Source organism: Rana temporaria, chromosome 5 (assembly GCF_905171775.1).
Source record: "Rana temporaria chromosome 5, aRanTem1.1, whole genome shotgun sequence".
Lineage (NCBI taxonomy): Eukaryota > Metazoa > Chordata > Amphibia > Anura > Ranidae > Rana > Rana temporaria.
Window position 1 is genome coordinate 240081109 of NC_053493.1, and position 21414 is coordinate 240102522.

At 42.1% G+C, this 21414-nt stretch overlaps 1 protein-coding gene across 1 annotated transcript in view; it reads left to right on the plus strand.

Moving 5' to 3' along the window:
* The window catches only part of EXOC2 (exocyst complex component 2), a 308760-nt gene that overhangs the window by 120417 nt on the left and 166929 nt on the right, over positions 1-21414 (plus strand). Inside the window, exon 6 of the mRNA XM_040353634.1 lies at positions 9033-9113. Coding sequence (XP_040209568.1) covers positions 9033-9113 — 81 coding nt within the window. The remainder of the gene's footprint in view (positions 1-9032; positions 9114-21414) is intronic.

Here is a 21414-nt window from a genome sequence, read left to right on the forward strand (position 1 = left end):
ATGCAAACGAGGACTTGAAACAGGGTCAGCAGGGATTGGTCCGATGGCTTAAATAGGAGGACTGCTATGTGTAATGAGACAGAAGCCCCAGGGGGCAATCAAAGTACACAAACAGCCAAACACAGAACAATACCTTTCTTCCAGACCATGGAGCCGTCTGGAGGGGGGAGGGGTTAGCCTTAAGACAGGGCAGAAGACCCCCCACTGTGTAACAGATTCAAACACTTCAGCATTCCAAGGTCCATGACAATACTCCCCCCTGAGAAACAGTCCAACAGCCACAGTGGGACCCCGAACGGGTCAACTCGAGGATGTTGGAAAAGTAGTCTTAAGGTTCCAGGTCTGTCTGCCGGGATAACCCATCCGCCTTCCTGTTTTGAGGCCCTGGCCCATAACCGGAAGGCAAGAGGCTCGCATTCAGTCCTCTCCAAAAGCCTCTGTCGCAGCTAGGTCTGTCACAGAAACCAATTGAGAATTTCCTTGACTTGTGTTTTGGGATTATTGTCTTGCAGAAATGTCCACCCTTGTTTCATCTTCATCATCCTGGTAGATGGCAGCAGATTTTTATCAAGAATGTTATGGTGCATTTTTCCATTCATCCTTCCTTCAATGATATGCCAGTACTGTTTGCTGAAAAACAGCCCCACACCATGATGTTCCCACCTCCAAACTTTACTGTTGGTTAGGGCTGGTGCAAGGATTTTGGCACCCTAGAAGAAACCTAATTTTGCTGCCCCCTTGGCTCTGACCTGGACTCCACCCCTTTGGTGGCACCAGCTCGCTTCCTCAAGCCATGGTTTGCAGGTATATGGACAGGCTAGGGTAGTATATGTCCCATTGTCCCAGTCTCCCCTCCAACTATTTATTTAGCTGTGGTCCCCATTTAACACTTTTCATCAGCACATCTGACGTCATTGGGGGTCACATGGCCGGACCTTTCCTTTGCACTTTTATTCACTACTTCCATCTTAAGATATCCAATCCAATTAAAAAATTAACATAGATTATTAAATAATAATAAAAAAAACTTAACTAAGGTAACTGTAAACTACATTGAGAGTCCTTGAGGTTTTTTTTTGTGATGACCGAGGATTGAATTGGATTGGATGTCCTAAGATGGAGGTAGTGTATAAATATGACCTCTGATGACATCATACATGCTGACAAAACGCGTCAGCTGGCATCTTGTGTGACTCGTCACTTTCATCAGTAATGGAACGCAGGTGGAGCACATATCGATTTCCCTGCAAATCGAGAGCTCTGTCATATTTTATTCATTGTAAGTTTAACATATATATAATGTGTGTGTAGATAATTTATTTTATTATACTTATTTTCAGTACAGTCAGTTAAAGATGAAGTAAACCCTGGGTTTTATTCCTCTTTATTTCCCTGCAAAGGTAAATCATATTGGGCTATTATGCATTGCATAGTAGCCCATTATGTGTCACTTACTTGAAACCAAAGCCTGCGATGTCACCGCTGTCTCCACTGGCAGCGAGCGTCCATCTTCACCCCTCTTCCTTCAGGGGCAGCGGGGTAGCTCTGTGACTGTCCGGAGTCATTGGAGCCACCAGTCATGGCATGACCTCCTTTAGAAACGGCACGATCGCCATTTCTAAAGTGCGCCTGTGCCGGTGTCTACGGCGCATGCGCCGTAGACATCGGCACATGGCTTTACTGTAAATATCTCCTAAACCATGGAAGTTTAGGAGATATTTCTAGCACCTACAGGTAAGCCTTAATCTAGGCTTACCTGTAGGTAAAAGTGGTTGTACAGGGAGGGTGTACAACCACTTTAATTTGGCTTTGTCACAATTTCAGCCAGGCATTATGCTGCAACAAAGCTGAGAGCCACATAATCATCCTTTTACCATAAATGCACTAATGTTATATAAATGCCCCCTATTTTAACAGCCCATTTTGATATGTTAATAGTCATCATTTTCCTGAGTGAAGCGTTTAATGTTGTAATAAAAGGAATGTGGGAGAAAGCAAGGCAACTTTGATGTGGGAATTGTTATTTGTGGTTGTTGCTCTAGTAGTCCAATCATAAGCTTTGCCATAGCTAGCTTTCAGTTTCACATGTATACAGTCATTTGCAGTATCAACACTACAAAGTCTAGTAACAATATTCTTTACTAGTAGATACTCATTTTTAAAGGAACGTTTTAATTAGCTGCCATATTTATGACTTACACAGTGTCTGCTCTATTTGTTTTTATGGCAGTTCCCCTGAAATGAGTTAAACAGCAAACATCAGTAGGATTATATAATTGAATGTTAGTTAAAATGATGAATGGTAACATTTCTCAGGGGATCAAACAGAAAAACCTGAAATGGCAAATTAATGATTTTGGAGTTAAAGGATACGTGTATTTTCTATGATTTTAAAACCAATTGAAACCTTGAAGTTTCCGCTACATGGTTTGTACACTTATAAGGCCTTGTGTACACTAGACATTTTATAAACTCTCCTAGAAGGATTGTGGGGAAAAAAAATGCCTGACGCTGGTAAAAGTTTAGCCATGTATACCTGCATCAAGCGTTTGGGCATTAATTCATGTCATTGGCCAGAATACATTTTTTATTCTGGTCATGGAAATTAATGCTCATATAGGAGTAGCAGAGTTTTGGCAGGAAAAATGCTTGATGCGCATTTAGCTGCATCAAGCGTTTTTCCCTGCCAAAACGCTGCTACTCCTGGACGCACTGGCAGTAGGTTTTTTTTTCCTGCCTCTAAACTCTCCTGCCACTAAACGCCTCTAAAAGTGTATGGGTGCATGGACACACATGAAAACAGGCAAGGGAATTTTAAGGCAGAAAAAACACCAGACGCCTCTAGGAGCAGCTGTAAAAATGTCCAGTGTTGCATGAGGTCTTGTGCCGCGTACACGCGGTCGTTTTTTGTGATGAAAAAAAACGACATTTTTAAAAACGTCATTTAAAATGACTGTGTGTGGGGAAAACGTTGTTTATGTCTTCTGAAAAGCCACAAAAAAAAATATTCGAGCATGCTTCAATTTTTTATGTCGTTTTTCAAAACGTCGTTTTTTGTGTCATAAAAAATGACCGTGTGTAGGCTAAAACGATGTTTAAAACAACGTTTTTAAATCCGCGCATGCTCAGAAGCAAGTTATGACACGAGCTTGAATGGAACAGAGTGCCGCCGTACGTGCTGAACATAACCGCGCTTTGCTAGAGCATTTTGAAAAAACGATGGTGTGTAGGCAACGTCGTTTTTTTTAAAAAAGTTTGAAAAACTTTGTTTTTTTTCATGAGAAAAAACAACGTTTTTTTTACAAGACAAAACATGACCGTGTGTATGCGGCATAAGGCTCGGTTCACACTCGTACCAATCAGGCGACCTGGCTATCTGGCAAGTCGTGCTCCATTCAGTGGAATGGAACTGTTCTAATCGGAGCGACTTAAGTCGCTCCGACATAGAAAATGGTTCCTGTACTACTTGGGGACGAATTTGGAGCAGCTTGCATTGACTTCTATTAAAAAAAGTAATTTGCAAGCCGCGCTGAAGTCGCACTGTCTGCCGACTTTGAAGCCGTCCCAGTGTAAGCCGAGACTTAACGATATGGTTAAGCCGTTTTCACATTTTGTGTTAAATTTATATTATACACGGTTCGAATCTCGACCGGTTCAGCAAGAACCGGCCAAGATTCGTACCATTAATGGACAGGCTGAATTTACCAAGTTGATCGATCGGTGGAAAGTTATCTTTTTAAAGTTCATAGTAAATGGCGTATTGTCTATAGTCAACATTTCTTTCTCTCTTTCTGTGTTAAAATAGTGGGGACATATTAGAAATATTAATGTTATTAAATATTAATATATTTAATAATATAAATTTAAAAAAGTAGTACTATAAAACAGAAGTCTCATAAGAATTCTAAAAGATCCCAAAATCAAATTATTAGCCATTAAAATACGAACAAATGGCACAATGAATGTAAAAATACATCTACACTTTGGTAATAGAAGTTTTTTTTTGTGTCCATCAAAACAAACCCATGGCTTTTTCTGGCACTTTTTGTTTACATGTTCGTAAAATACAAAAATGTTGTGTTTTTTGCTAGATAATTGCTTTGAAACACAATACATATATTTTTTAAAGCAGTGGCCCTAGAGAATACATTTGCGGATTTTACAATTTTTTATGTCGCACAGTATATGTGCAGCGGTCTTTCAAATGCAATTTTTTATACTTTTTTTATGCAAAAAAACACAATGCATAACCCATTTTTTTTTTTTTTTTGTAAAATATGAAAATTTCAATGTTACTATCCATAGACAATGCTTTAAAAGCCTTTACAGGTTACCACTTTAGATTTACACAGGAGGTCTGGTGCTAGATCTACTGTCCATGATCTGATGTTTGCGGTGAAACCTCATATGTTGTTGTTATACAGGATTTGTATAGCACCAACCGTTTATGCAGCGCTTTACAATATAAAAAGGGAGACAATACAGTTAAGATACAATACAAGAGGATTAAGAGGGCCCTGCTCAGAAGAGCTTACAATCTAATAGGGTGGGGCAGGTGGTACAAAAGATTGTAACTGTGGGGAATGAGCTGATGGAAGTGGTAAAAGATTAGTTGGAGACGTGATAGGCTTCCCCAGAGAGATGAGTTTTCAGGGATCGCCTGAGGGTGGCAAGAGTAGGGGATAGCCGGACAGGTTGAGGTAGCAAGTTCCAGAGGATGGGAGAGGCTCTGAAGATATCCTGGAGACGAGTATGGGAGGAGCACGTGTGGGACGATCGCTGTTTGCGTGCATGCCGGACCGACGCGTGCTCATGTGATTGCTGAATAACTTCAGAACAGCTGGGTTGACTAAGTTATGATTGGCCCTCAGCTATCAGATTGTACCTGGGCCAGTCACAGCACACACTGGCCCAGGTACAATCTGATAGCTGAGGGCCAATCACAACTTAGTCAACCCAGCTGTTCTAAATGAATTGTGATTAGCTATAGCCAATCACAGACCACTAGTGATCACAGCTGTCATGAAAACGTTGCTATTACAATGATTTTTATTGTTTTAGCAAAGTGTAAAAAAAATTAAGTCCCTGATCATTCCCCCAGGGTAGTACAGTGTTACGATGGTGACACTGAACTACTCTGATGAAAGTATCTAAAAAAATATATAGTAACTTTAAAAAAAAAAAAAAAAAAAAAAAAGTTTAAGGAAATACATTTTTTTTTGTCCCTGATTACCACCACATCAATCATATGATGAAGCTTTACTGCACTGGTAACAGTTTAAAAAATAAAAATTCAATGTCTTGTTTTCAAACAAATCGGGACAAAAAATGACAACTTTAAAAAAAAAAATTGCCATGCCTCACACTATCTACTTTTCAAAAATGGGTTATTTGGGGGATATTTGGACTGTCCTAAAATTTTTGGCCCTCCAGAAATGAGATGGGCTATCTGTACATCCGAATTGATAAATTTTCAGACATATACCATAGCTTGCAGACACTATAACCTTTCACACAATCCAATTAATATACACTTATTGGGGTTTATTTTACCAAAGGCCTGTAGAAGAATACATTTTGGCTTAAATTTATGATGAAATTTGATTTTATTGCATATGTTTTATGAAATAAAGTAGAAAATATTGCGTTTTTATCCAAAATGTTTGGTCTTTTTTTCATTTATATCGCAAAAGAAAAAAGATAAAAAACACAGTGGTAATCGAATATGACCAAAAGAAATCTCTATTTGTGAAGAATTTGTGTGAAATAAATGATGATAAATGTATTTACATACAGTGTGGGATGACTGCGCAATTGCCAATTAAAGTAACGCAGTGCTAAATAGCAAAAAATGGCCTGGTCGGAAGGGGTTAAAGCTGGTCATACACACATCAATTGGCAGTTAATTTCGACCAGTTTCCATCCATCGGGAATCACACATTCAATGTTTGAATACTTTCATCTAGGACTCATAAATTTCTAATTGAAAATTGTGCCATTCGTGTGCGAAAACATTAATAAATAGACCATCTGTGAGATTTATATATACTTTATTAGGCATTTATAGTGTGTGTTTATGTGTATTTGTTTCTTTTTAAAACCTATGAAGGTAAAAAAAAAAGTAAAGCACTGCAATGCAACACAACAGTGTGAACTAGTCCCACTGCAAAAGGTTTTAAAATTGCACCCAAATGCAGCCTAACCTTGCTGAATGGAATATGTTTCATGTTAGTGCTGCAATGCGCAAATGTTTTTAATTATTTCTTGTGTTGATATGCAGTTTGTGTAGTTATTTATCTTATATTGAACACTTTGTATGTGATTGATGTATGTGATGACATAAAAAGCTAATGTTTAGAAAAACATACATTGTATATCAAAATAAAGTCGAAGTCCTATTTTCTATCATTTAGGCTTGTATCTAACTGGTAAAATAAGAAATATGGGAGTTTCATAATTCTATAATATGCAGAGTGTTATGGATGTGATACCTCATTCATTTTTATTAATGCATGTAGGGAAAAAATGTACATTGAATGTAGGAGCCATCTAAACAAGTTGGAGCCAGTTTTCTTTTTTTTTTTTGCCTAACAAAGCTTTACTTTCAACAACAAAACCCCTTCTGTCTGCAATTTAACGTCGCCATGGATTTGTTGAGCCCTGATGTAATGCATGACTACAGTGTTGGGCTTGGGTCACACCTATGCGTATTTTTATTTTTTTCAGAAACACACTTCTGTCCAAATAACATGGTTTCCTATGGGACACGTTCACATCTATGTGTTTTTTAGGTGTTGTGATTTTTGAAAGTCAGTGGCTTTTTTAAAAGCAAAACTGTGCTTTTTTGGCTCAATAGACTTTACTAGTAAAGCTGCAGAAAAGAATGTAGGACATTTTTATCGCAATTTTTGTTTTGCGTTTTATTAATCCACCCAACAACCAATTGGGCAATTTTTTTTTTTAAAGCATAAAAAATGCAAAATGCATCAAAATACGTGTGGACAATGCATCGCAAATGCATGTACAAAATTCACCCCAAAAAGCACTGCAGAAACGGTTCAAAAGAAAAATGCATAGGTGTGAACCAAGCCTCAAAAACAGAATAAAGCCCCTCAGAATGTATTTAAGTTTCTTGACTCCTTGACCGAAAGTTGCCTAGAAGCTTTTACAAACTGAGACAGGGCCATTCAATTCTAGTATGTGCCTGGAAGTCTTTTTTTATTTTTTTATTATTGTAATATTAATCTGGACACTAACATGCTTAGAAGAAGCAGGATTTAAACGTATGCTCTTCTGCATATACCTGAAAAGGGGGTGCTTGGCGGGTCAGTACTGGTCACTGCTGAGCACCCCCAACCACATAACTATCAATACTGCATTAGGCTGAATGTACATAGCCGTCAAATGTGTAGACACATTCTATCTTGTCAAATGTATTGTCTGAACACTTGAGTGTGTTGTTATTTTGAAAAAAAAAAAAATCTGCTGGTCTGTGCAGGTGGCAAAGTTGTTTAAATCACATAATCGACTAAACAGATTTACAAATGTTTGCCAGGTAGCACAAATTGTGTACATTACACCTAAATCCGTGTATAAAATGAAAAAAAAAAAAACAGCAGTTTACAATAAATATCCAGCCTAACCCAATGCTGATTTTTCCATTACTGGTCTGCAAATAGTGACTGTAACTACCTAAAGACATACAGTAAGGCTTAACGGATGGTGATCTTCTCATGTCCCAGGGTCCCTTTAGGTTTAAAATTTGATATCTTGAAGCTATGCTTTGCCCATGTGCCCATGCAGGTGCCACTGAGGCACCAGCACCATCAAACAAGGGTGAGAAGAGAGTCTTCAGATCCAACTGGGAGCTCAGGGCTTCCTCTCTTCACTCCCTGCAACGAATGCAGTGGCCGCGGGGTAAAGGGAATGTAATGATATGATACTGCAGGGGCTGGCTTTAAAGTCAACCTCTTGCTTGCATAAGTATGACCGCCTTTTATCAGATGCTGCTTTGCCTGCAGCCTTAAACACTTCTTTATATAAAAATGTTCAAAACTTTTTCATAAGAAGAATTAAGTACATCCAAAAAATGCAATAACCAAAGAGATGCATGACAAATGTGCACCTTTTTTCTTTTGGATCGCTATTACAATGTATGTCCTAAATACCTTATGTACGCAGCAGGCTAAAAAGCTTTTCAATATTGAATGATATATAAAAGGACTGTAGTATTTTAATTTAAAACTGAACGTCTATGAAAAAAATCTTACTATCATGTAACGTGTGGATGAGTCCTTGACATCCTCCTTGAAATCATTAAAAGAAAAAGGCTGATGTGTAACCCAAACCAAAACTTTATTAATTTTTTTAGATTTGGATAGCGTCTCCGTCACATTTTTATATCTCAATCCATGAAATTACCTGCAGTTCCTGTCTCATGAAGCAAAGTAGGAAGTGAGGAGAAATCCTACCTTTGACATTTGTCACTGCAACAAGTGCCCTACAACTTTATTACCTACAACTATTCCAGTGATATGTGTAATATTTAGCATGTTGCCTCACTTTCTGTCCCAGTGGTGGTGATCACCAGAACAAATGGTGAGGGTACATTTTTGCAAAAGGGACACAAAGCAGTAACTGCGGACACAAAAAACAGTAACCCGACAAACCATTTTTAACTCTATCCAAATCTGGAAAATAAATCTATATTTTTTTTTTTTTACTTTATCATGCCAGTACATATGCCTCCAGAACTCAAAGTAAAAAAATTAGTTTGAATACATTTCTTAATTCTTTATTGTGGAACAACCATTTTTTTCTAGAGCTTTTCCAAAAATTCTGAAAATCTTGCTTTGCTGTTTAGAACAATTCTAAATCATTATTTCATCTTTATTTATAAATTGTATTTTTCAGGAAACTTTGGGCTTGATATTTTTATGTAAGGTTGCTTAGGTAGAAATGGTATAAGGGTTGCTGTTGTGAACCGTTAAATGCGACTTGTGTACATTTTCTGATGACCATTTATTTTCCAGCAATCCATCAAAAATTAGAAGCGGATGGTACGGAAAAAGTGGAAGGTTCAATGACGCAAAAATTGGAAAAGGTTCTGAAAAGTAAGTTTTATATTCCCTTAAAAACATCTATTAACAGCTAAACAGCTTGCTTTCATTCCACTCCTGCTAACGTGATCACACTTATTTCCAAATCTAAATTCACTTAGTACCCAGTGACTCAAACTCATTATGCAAAGAAAATGTAAGATTTGGTGATGGAGTTTCTGACTTTTCTTCCGTTTCCTAAAATATTAAATAAACTCTGAGGCCACTGTTTTAAATATTTTGAAATAAAATATACAGGAAAACAAAATCTTTTGATATTGATTTAACTTGTTAGGGCAATGAAGTGCTGCATTTTATACTAGTCATCTTCAGTTTTCTCTTTTTTAATTTTTTTTTGTTATTTAGGTCTTACAGTTGTTAATTATTCTGCATAACACAATAATATAGTTACAATGAATGTATTTGAAAATGTAGGGTCTTCTAAAATAATGATTTTATTTTGTCATGTATTTAATACTTCTCTCCAGCTAGAATTTACATCTGTCATTTAATAGGGATGAGCGAATGGCGTTTTTGTGTTTTAGAAATTTCATCAAAATTGGGAACTTTTAGGTGAAAATTCACCAGATGCAAAAGAGTCGAGGGTGGCAAAACTAAAGCCCGACTTTGAATGCTGGGCCCTTTCTTTGTGTGCATATTATGTGATTTTTTTTCTTTTCCTTTCTAGATGTATTCAGGGTGGCCACATGATGTGCAGGGTCCTCCTAGTCCTCAGACCTTCTCCCAGTGGTAGGCAGTCCTTGATGCTAAGAGCAGTGCTGAGTTCATCATGTCAACACTGCTTTCTGCATCAATACAATATGAGTGCTGTGATTATGCCCCTTCCAGGCAGCCGATCCATGACACCCTGCACTCACAGTATGTGGCAATAGGTGTCTTCAGTCAGTATTCCTAGAGGAATAGAGGAGGTAATTATTGCAACCAGACCTTTTTTTTTTTTGTCATGAACACTTGAAAAGTAGCCTTTAATTGGGCTTTAAGGTTGTTTGCAGGGTTAAACATTCGTCATATTTTCTTTTGCCTATCTAGACACCGGTACAATATATAGGCACAAGGAAATGAGGAAATGCTCTTATGGTCCCAAAAGACATGCAATATTCTTATGGTTGTGCTTGGTCAGAGCAAATACACAGAAAAAGAAGGCAAGAAAAGCATTGCCACAGTGATAGACTTTAGTGACTAACTTAAAATATAAAATAAATACAAGTTTTAGGAAGACTGAGCTTAATACTTTACATTTACTTTTCTTAATGAAAGAAGATAGTCAGAAGTCAATGGAAAAGGACCTGGGGGTCCTAGTAGACGATAAGCTCAGCATTGCATGCAATGCCAAGCTGCTGCTAACAAAGCAAACAGAATATTGGCATGCATTAAAAAGGGGATTAACTCCAGAGATAAAAATAATTCTTCTGCTCTACAACACTCTGGTCCGGCCGCACCTAGAGTATGCTGTCCAGTTCTGGGCACCAGTCCTCAGGAAGCATATACTGGAAATGGAGTGACTAAAAAGGGCAACAAAGCTAATAAAGGGTCAGGAGGATCTTTGTTATGAGGAAAGGTTGTGAGCGCTGAACTTATTCTCTCTGGAGAAGAGACGCTTGAGAGGGGATATGATTTTTATTTACAAATACCGTACTGGTGACCCCACAATAGGGATAAAACTTTTTTGCGGAAGGGAGTTTATCACGACACGTGGCCACTCATTAAAATTAGAAGAAAATAGGTTTAACCTTAAACTATGTAGAGGGTTCTTTTAGTGTAAGAGCGGCAAGGATTCCCTTCCACAGGCGATTGTCTCAGCGGGGAGGGGGGGGCATTGATAGTTTCAAGAAACTATTAGATAAGTGTATTCTGGGAAATGCCCCCCAATACCTATGCGAAAAATTAAAAGCTCACAACACCAATCGCATTCTGCGATCCACCAATCAAAATCTACTCCAGATACCCAATACCAGATACAAGTCCAAAGGAGAACGAAGATTTGCGGTCCAAGGACCCAAGACTGTGGAACGCTCTACCAACCAGTATCCGGCTGGAGGTAAACCACCTGGCATTCAGGAGAAAGATCAAAACTCATCTCTTCTGAGAGCCCAGGGAATGGACACCAAGCGCCCAGAGTCGATTCAGTTCGCATGTGCTGCGCTATATAAGTTTCTCACTCACTCACTCACCTGAATGACCACAACATACATGCATATACAATGTAATACTGACATATAATCACACACATAGGTTGGACTTGATGGACTTGTGTCTTTTTTCAACCTCACCTACTATGTAACTATGAAGTGCCTTGACCAAACCAAAATTGATGGGCATATTTTTGTGCAGCCAAGAGGAGAGATGTGCACACATTAAATGGCACAATCACAGCCATTATGCTTGATGAATTATCTTGCCCATTATCAGTTGTGTATAAATGGTTTTGTGCACAAATTTACCTACATTTGGGGGTGTAACAAACTGAACACAAGAATGAACTGCCACTGGTTTAAATAACATGAAAATCAATGTAACACTCCAGTAGAAGAGCACCTCATACTGTACAGGCCACAGAAAGAACATGTTTATACAGAACAGAAATTTCATAACCAATCAAGACGAGTATTATTAATATTAAAAATATTCATTACACTACTAGGGCATAACATACGGACAATATTTATGGCATCTTGGGTAAACTAACTGATTTGTAATACATCTTGACATTTTAAACCTTTTAACTTTTTACATTGCTATGCTAATAAATGATGACCTGAATCTTGTTGGTTTGTAGTTCAACCTATTTCTTTATCGTACATCACGGGACACAGAGCGGCATTCATTACTATATGGGTTATATGGAGTACCTTCAGGTGTAGACACTGGCAATCTCAAACAGGAAATGCCCCTCCCTATATAACCCCCTCCCATAGGAGGAGTACCTCAGTTTTTACGCCAGTGTCTTAGGTGTTAGTCATGGTTTAGCTTGCCTCCGCATCCTTGGGATTAGGTGAGCTACCGGTTCTGTCCAAAAAAGCCTCAGCGCTAAAGTGGTCAGTAACCGGACCCCAAACCCTTGGGGTATAGCCCATAATGCTTTTCTTTTTAGAGAGCTGGACCCTGGGCCCAGAACTTAGAAACCTTTGGGTACCTAAAGTTTTCTGTTGCCAGGGTGCTATATGGGCCCAGGACAGTGGATCCTTCATAGGAACCCAGGGCCTGAAGGTCTAGACATCCCCACGGAGATGGGGGAAGATTGGGCCTCTTGCTTGGCAAAGTCCTGCGGCATGGAGCAGGTAAGTGAGGGGAAAACTTGCGGAACTTGGTTCTTAGCAGGTTTTTTTCTGGGGGGTCACAGGGGACATGCCTAAAGTTATGCACTGCATCTGGCAAACTAGTCACATATCATAAAGATAGGATGGCTCTCTATGTATTATTCCCCATAAGATGTGACCTCCCTTGTAGTGTTGGAAAAGCATTGAGTGGGGCCTGTGTTATATAAAAATATATGTGTGTGTCAGAGAGCTTTGCTTACCTGCAGGCCTCCAGGCGATGCTCCATTCAGTCTTCCTCCTCAGAGCCTGCAAGCAGGCAAAACGCTGACCTCCTCGTGTGTTCCAGGCTGCAGTTTGCTGGAACAGAGAGGTCCCTTCCTCCCAAAATCCCCTCCCCCTCCCCCTCCCCTCCCCCTCCCCCTCCCCCTCCCCCTGTCGGGAGGGGCATTTCCTGTTTGAGATTGCTGGGGGGGGAAGGGCGGGTCAGTGGCTTAAAGGAAGGGGCGGCCCTTCCTTGTTTGTTCCATCAATACTTTGGAACTGAGGAGAAAGACCAGAGCGGCAGCACGGGGCGCCGAGGACACACAGTGGCCAGAAAGGATATTGCAGTCTTCAGAGGACTGTTTTGTCAAGCCTAGAAATAGGCTGTTTCTTTTCCATCTCATAGTTTTTCTTTGCAATACTACTCAGGGGGACAGAATGTTTTTTCTTTCCTGGATTTGAAACAAAAACGAAAAAAAAAAAAAAAAAAAAAAAAAAGTCATCTAGGGGAGAGGAAGCATTTTTTTTTATCCCCCAAACAGGTGTTTGGACAATTAACTTTTATAGTTCCAAATACCAATAGGTAGCAGGTGTACCTCGGTATTGTACCATGGTATGCCGCTGTTTTCCCTACAGGGAGCCTTGGGGCCATCGGGATCTGGGGCTGGAGCTGACGCGGGTCAGTCCAACCCTAAGATGGTCACGGAGGAGGTATTACTCACCTCTTTAAAAGAGATGCAGAAAAGCATGGGAAAAATGATATCCGCAGCTATGCGGGGCAGTAAGCGGAATAGATCTCCGTCACCCGAGCGCGGACCCTCAGAAGAGGAGGTCCTTTCCTCAGGGGAATTGGACGACCTCTTGGACACGGACCAAGTAGGTTCAGGGATCGAAGACCCGGATACAGAGGAGTCTGGGGCAGTCTCCCTGAGGGAGAGCTGGTGGATTCAAGGATTGTCGGACTTGGTCCATAGGACATTCAACTTGCCAGTACCAGATCTCCAGGTATCGACGGTTTCAGCTTTGGGCTCACTGAGGGCGCCTCAAAGCAATGCTGTGTTTCCGATCCATCCTCTATTAGAGGGAATTTTGTTCCAAGATTGGAACAAGCCAGATAAGATCTTCTTACCACCTAAAAGGTTCTCTGTCCTATATCCTATGGAAGAAAATTTTTCCAAAAGATGGGCTACTCCTGCAGTGGACGCAGCCATCTCATGTGTTAACAGATCGTTAACATGCCCTGTAGAAAACATACAGGTGTTCAAGGATCCAGTTGATAAGCGCTTGGAAGCACTACTTAAGAACTCCTTCACTACTGCAGGGGCAGTAGTACAGCCAGCTGTGGCTGCGATTGGGGTCGCTCAAGCATTATCGGATCAATTTAAGCAGATGCTTAAACTTATTCCGGCCCAGCAGGCAGAAAAATTTTCGGATGTCCCTAAGGCCATATGTTTTACGGTAGACGCAATCAAGGATTCTATCCAGCAAGCGTCACGTTTATCGTTATCCCTTATCCATATGAGAAGACTCTTATGGTTAAAAAGCTGGGAGGCTGAGCCCCCATGCAAGAAGCTCCTGGTAGGGTTCCCCTTCCATGGAGGACGACTCTTCGGAGAAGACCTAGATAAATACATTCAGACCATTTCAAACGGCAAGAGTACTCTCTTGCCAACTAAGAAGAAGGTTCAGGGACCTGCGTTTAAACGACAGTATTCCCCTGGGCAGGGGCCCTCTAATGCCAAGCAGTATCGACGGCCTCCTGCAAAAGCAAACTTCGGCTTCAACAGCAGATCACAAGGACAGGCTGTTAGAGGCAAAAGGCAGTGGTTTCGCAAACCAGCAAAACCAGCCCCCAAGCCAACCTTATGAAGGGGCGCCCCCACCCACGAAGGTGGGGGGAAGGCTGCGACTCTTTTCAGAGATTTGGGAAGCCAGCATTCCCGACGAGTGGGTACGGTCTTCCGTGGCCACAGGCTACAAATTAGATTTCCTAAGGTTTCCTCCTCCTCATTTCCAGAAGTCGAGGATTCCAAACGATCCGGAAAAGGGAGCCGCATTAAGATCGGCATTAGATCATCTACTTTCCCAGGAAGTAATAGTAGAGGTACCAGTCCTGGAACAGGGGCTGGGTTTCTACTCCAACCTATTCATCATCCCAAAATCCAATGGAGATGTCAGGCCAATTTTGGACCTAAAGATGGTAAATGCATATCTAAAGATCCGCTCATTTCGGATGGAATCCGTGCGGTCAGCAGCTGCCACACTCCAGAAGGACGACTTCATGGCGTCCATAGACATAAAGGATGCCTACCTTCATGTTCCAATTTATCAGCCACATCAAAGATATCTACGCTTCATGGTGGCTTCGCGTCACTTCCAATTCGTGGCGCTTCCCTTCGGGTTGGCTACGGCCCCCCGGGTGTTCACGAAGGTCCTAGCTCCAATCCTAGCCAAACTAAGGATCCAAGGGGTCACGATCCTAGCATACCTGGACGACCTCCTAGTCATAGATCACTCGTCTCCCGGCTTGGAGCGAGCAGTGGCCCTCACGGTCCAATACCTCGAGAGGTTCGGCTGGGTCCTAAATCGAGAAAAGTCAGCTTTCCAGCCCACAAAGCAGTTGGAATATCTCGGCATGAGATTAGACACAGAACAACAAGGAGTGTTCCTACCTCTGAGGAAGGTAAAAGCCATCAAGGAATTAATCCTACTGGTTCTAAGCAAGAAAGAACCGACTATTCGCCTATGTATGAGGTTACTAGGCAAGATGGTGGCCACATTCGAGGCGGTACCATACGCCCAGAGCCACACTCGCATCCTACAGGCAGCCATCCTGTCAGCATGGAGCAGAAGGCCACAGGCCTTGGATATCCCGTTGCCGCTCTCATCAAGAGTCCGACAAAGTCTGTGTTGGTGGTTAGACCCTCAGAATCTACTGAAGGGGAGGTCTTTCAGCCCAGTGGCTTGGAAGATAGTGACCACAGACGCCAGCCTGACGGGCTGGGGAGCAATTTTGGATGGTTGCACTCGCCAAGGTACTTGGGCAAAGCCAGAGAAGCAGTTGCCCATCAACATCTTGGAGCTCAGAGCTGCTCGACTAGCCCTCAGGGCTTGGACGTCAAAATTGCAGGGGTTCCCGGTGAGAATTCAATCAGACAATGCCACGGCCGTGGCACACATAAATCACCAAGGGGGAACCAGGAGTCAAGCCGCTCAGAGAGAGGTGAGCTTGATTCTTCTATGGGCAGAGGCTCATGTGCCCTGCATATCGGCAATATTCATTCCAGGAGTGGACAACTTTCAGGCGGACTTCTTAAGCCGCCAGACTCTATGGCCGGGGGAATGGTCTCTGCATCCACTAGTCTTTCAAGCACTCTGCCAAAGATGGGGAGTGCCGGACGTGGATATCATGGCATCGAGACTCAACAAGAAACTAGACAGGTTCATGTCCCGCCCAAGGGATCCGATGGCCTGCGGAACCGATGCGTTGGTTTGCCCTTGGCATCAGTTCAAACTTCTTTATGCGTTTCCCCCGCTCCAGTTACTACCCCGCCTGCTGCGCAGGATCCGGGTGGAGCACATACCAGTCATCCTGGTAGCTCCAGCATGGCCCAGAAGGGCATGGTACTCACTAATCTTAAGGATGGTAGTGGGAGACCCTTGGACTCTTCCTCTACGGCCAGACCTGCTATCGCAAGGTCCGATCCTCCACCCTGCCTTACGGCATCTAAATTTGACGGCCTGGAAGCTGAATCCCTGATTCTCAGGGGTAGAGGTCTGTCTCAGAAAGTAATCTCTACCCTAATCAGAGCCAGGAAACCGGTCTCTAGGGTGATTTATTACAGGGTCTGGAAGGCCTATGTAGGCTGGTGTGAGTCCAAGCGATGGCTTTCTCGCAAATTTACCATCGATAGAGTATTAAGTTTTCTCCAGCTAGGAGTGGATAAAGGATTGGCATTAAGCACAATCAAAGGACAGATTTCTGCTCTGTCAGTGTGGTTTCAGCGGCCGCTGGCCACCCACTCGCTGGTTAAGACCTTCCTTCAAGGGGTCTTACGTATTAGACCTCCAGTTAAATCCCCGCTTTGTCCGTGGGATTTAAATCTTGTTCTGTCAAGTTTACAGAAACAACCGTTTGAGCCGTTGGCTGATATTCCTTTGGTTCTACTGACAAGGAAGTTAGTATTTTTGGTTGCCATAGTTTCCGCAAGAAGAGTTTCGGAGCTGGCAGCCTTATCCTGTAAGGAACCATATCTTGTTTTTCATAAGGACAGGGTCGTTCTCCGCCCTCATCCTTCCTTCCTTCCGAAGGTCATATCCAGTTTTCATTTGAACCAGGATTTGGTATTACCATCCTTCTTCCCTAAACCTACTTCCAGAAAGGAAGGGTTGCTGCATACCTTGGATATTGTCAGGGCCATGAAGGCCTATCTTAAAGCTACAAAGAAGATCCGGAAGACAGATGTGCTGTTCATTCTACCGGATGGGCCCAAGAAGGGGCAGGCAGCTGCAAAGTCCACCATTTCTAGGTGGATTAAGCAATTAATCACTCAGGCCTACGGCTTGAAAGGGTTGCCTCCTCCAGTATCATTAAAGGCTCATTCTACTAGAGCCATGGGCGCCTCCTGGGCAGCACACCACCAGATCTCTATGGCTCAAGTTTGCAAGGCGGCAACCTGGTCTTCTGTCCACACGTTTACAAAATTCTACAGTTGGACGTAAGAAGGAATACTGATACTGCCTTCGGGCAGGCAGTGCTGCAGGCTGCAGTTTGAGACCCTCGGATTCCGGGGGCTCCTCTTGTTCGAGTTAAATTTAAAATTTTTATTTTTCTCAACTAAGTTGGATTTATTATGATTTGAGTATATCTCTAAATTAAATCCTTTTGTCTTGGAGATGTTCTCCCTCCCCTCATTGTAAGCATTGCTTTGGGACATCCCATATAGTAATGAATGCCGCTCTGTGTCCCGTGATGTACGATAAAGAAAAAGAGATTTTTAATACAGCTTACCTGTAAAATCTTTTTCTTGGAGTACATCACGGGACACAGAGCTCCCACCCCTCTTTTTTGAGGACCATTTTGGGAGGCATACTGCTTGCTACAAAACTGAGGTACTCCTCCTATGGGAGGGGGTTATATAGGGAGGGGCATTTCCTGTTTGAGATTGCCAGTGTCTACACCTGAAGGTACTCCATATAACCCATATAGTAATGAATGCCGCTCTGTGTCCCGTGATGTACTCCAAGAAAAAGATTTTACAGGTAAGCTGTATTAAAAATCTCTTTTTTCACATCAGCTTTTATTATCCTATTTACTATTTATGTAAATGTAATAGGCTCAATTCACAATGCTACCATACCAGGAAAACGATTCTTCTTTTCAAGTTAAAGCCATTCGATTGAAAATGTATGTTCATATGGCTGAAAATAAACATCCCTAAGCTTTGTGCATTATGTTAATTGGTCAGAATCTGTATATACTTTTTGTACTCTGCCACTTTAGCTCTTATCTGTCAGCATGTGCAAAAGAGGACCCTAGAGTACTTGAAAGCATTTTTTTTGGTTTTCCACTTTAAAGGATAAGTTCGCCCTTCCAGAAAAAAATTATGCACATATGTTTTCAGAAAAAAAATGTGCATTTATTATTTTTTACTGCAGGAGTCTGGAAATCTTTGCACTTTTGATCAGGGGTGGAATGTCAGGCTTCTTCAGACTGTACCGGCCTGCCTGTACCATCATACGGGCTGCCTGTTTGGAAGCTGGAAGGCTTGTGAATGAACTATGAGGCCCCGTACACACGTCCGAGGAACTCGACGTGCCAAACACATCGAGTTCCTTGTCGAGTTCAGTGTGGAAGCCGCCGAGATCTCGGCGGGCCGACTTTCCTCATTGAACAACGAGGAAATAGAGAACATGTTCTCTTTTCGGCCCAACGAGTTCCTCGTCGGCTTCCTCGCTGAAAAGTGTACACACGACCGAGTTTCTCGGCAGAATCCAGCTCCGACCGAGTTTCTGGCTGAATTCTGCCGAGAAACTCGGTCGTGTGTACGGGGCCTGAGAGCGTTCATTCAGAACAAGCCATCGGCTGTAGTTGCTGTAGTTGCTGATGGGGACTCGTGGTTTATTTGTTCACAGAAAACTGTGAATAAATAATGTGGCTGTGTGGGCAGAACCCTGCACAGGTGCGCTGTTTTCAAATTGTGACAGCTGGTGCTGGGGCAGGATTCTCCACCCGCTGTCATACTGATTGGGGGAACTGGTGGCAGAAGAGAGGGAACATGTTGCAGGTTCCAAAAGTTCAACTTGGCCTTTAAGGTGGAATTGGGACGCAGTGGCTGCACAGACACTGACGCTGCTCTTAATTTGACAGCCGTGCACACTGACATCAGCGGCACTGCCTGCATCCACTTGTGGGTAAACCCGCCACTCACACGGGCTTATGCTGTTTAATGCCCTGTGTGAACAAGGCCTAAAATTTTCTCTTCAACTCGGCAAAAAAAAATGCACGTACCTGCACACTAGCCAGCTAGCTAAACAAAATATTATACTGTCCAAACATGTGCATACGCAGGTTTTAGTTTCAGAGTGTTTGCAAATGTTTTATATGTGAAAGCCACACAAACTCATCAAGGCCCCTTTATATAGTGCAGGCCTAAATTTAATGTACGAGAGTCTACATATTGGATCATACAGTATATAGCAATGGATAAATTTAGGGCGTGTATGTCTGGAGGGAGCCCATTCCTTCTTTAAAGCGGAGTTCCACTCATTGGTTCCCCCCCCCCCTCCGGTGCCACAATCGGCACCTTTCAGGGGGGAGGGGGGTGCAGATACCTGTATAATACAGGTATTTGCACCCACTTCCGGTGAAAGATATCTGCAGAATTCTGCCCCGTTGCCAAACCCCTTCCCCCCCCGCCCCACCTTGTTCCGGGAAACGCACAATTCCCCAAACACAGCAGGGTCCAGAGAAAATGCGTGGCACGACTGGCGCATGTGCAGTAGGGAACCGGGCAGTGAAGCCGCAACGCTTCACTTCCTGGTTAACTCACCGAGGATGGCGACGAGGACAGCCGAGAGACAAGCGATTGATTCGCCTTTGGCGGCCGACATCGCGGGCACCCTGGACAGGTAAGTGTCCATTTATTTAAAGTCAGCAGCTGCAGTATTTTTAGCTGCTGGCTTTTAATATTTTTTGTTTAGGTGGACCTCCGCTTTAAGGTGAGGGAACACAGCAGAAGCCCAGCAAAGCACAATGGCAGCTAAAGCATGTAATGTGTCCCTGTGCCATATCCAGCAAGCTAAACAAAAAAATGGCAGCCACACCAATTTATAGCTAGCATTTAGAGCAAGGTGCATATGGAATGGCTTTGTACACAGCTGCCCTGAGTGGCAACACCTTTTACATCATAGCTGATTTTCACTCGGAGCATGCCCAGTCATCCAGAGAATTGCTATATCGCTTATTTTCTTTCTTTTTGGTTTTAGATACATTGGGAGTAGTTAGAACCTCTGTTGCATTTTTATTGCAATCTGTCTCTTTACTGGGGTTTTTGTCCTCTCAGTTGCTGCCCTATTGACTACACAAGAAGTAAGGGGAATCCAGAGGCACAGATTCTGATAAAAAAATGCAGAGGTTGTAACCCTTGCCCTGCTCTGTTGTCCAGTAGAAGGGACCGTCGTCCTTTTTTTTTTCTTTTCGATTCTTTCTTTCTTCTTTTTTTTTCTGACCACAAAGTACTTGAAGGTAAATCTTCCCACTGTTGTCACAGACAGCAATAAAAAAACTGATAGAAGGTTTAACCCTTTTACTCTATATCAAAAACTAAAACAAGAAAAAAAAACTTTGACTGCAGTTTGCCTTTAAAGGGGTTGTAAAGGTACAATTTGTTTTCCCCAAATAGCTTCCTTTACCTAAGTGCAGTCCTTCTTCACTTACCTCATCCTTCCATTTTGCTTTTAAATGTCCTTATTTCTTCTGAGAAATCCTCACTTCCTGTTCTTCTGTCTGTAACTCCACACAGTAATGCAAGGCTTTCTCCCTGGTGTGGAGTGTCGTGCTCGCCCCCTCCCCCTCCCTTGAACTACAGGAGAGTCAGGACGCCCACTAACACACAGCTCCTTTCTCTATCTGCAATGTAGAGAGCGTCCTGACTCTCCTGTAGTCCAATGGAGGGGGCGAGCACGACACTAAACACCAGGGAGAAAGCCTTGCATTACTGTGTGGGGTTACAGACAGAACAACAGGAAGTGAGGATTTCTCAGAAGAAAAAAGGACATTTAAAAGCAAAATCGAAGGATGAGGTAAGTGAAGGAGTAAAGGTCCACTAAGGTAAAGGAAGCCATTTAGGATTTTTTTTTTTTTTTACCTATACAACCCCTTTAAGTATAATCTACTAATTGTATCAGTGGTGAGGATAACTAACTATTGTGCTTGAATAAGTTGAGTCTGTTACAAGAGCTGATGTGGTTTGCTAAATGGCAGTAAGTGATAAATGGTATGCAGCTATTAAGTAAATGGCTGTTGACAGCTGTAACATCTCTTGGTCTAATTGCTAGGCGGTTGCACGTTTTCTGTGTGGTAAAAGTTTCTGCTGTATTTTAGCACTTTCCCGTACCCTTATATTTCTAGTTGTTAGGTAAAACATTGGCTTCACACAAGTGAAAGCTTTAGTTTTTACTTCAGAGCTGTAAAACTCCTGCAGTGTTTTAGTGTTATTTGTATTAAACAATTATTTTAACTCAGCTGTGTTCAGATTCGCTGGGCCACCCACAGT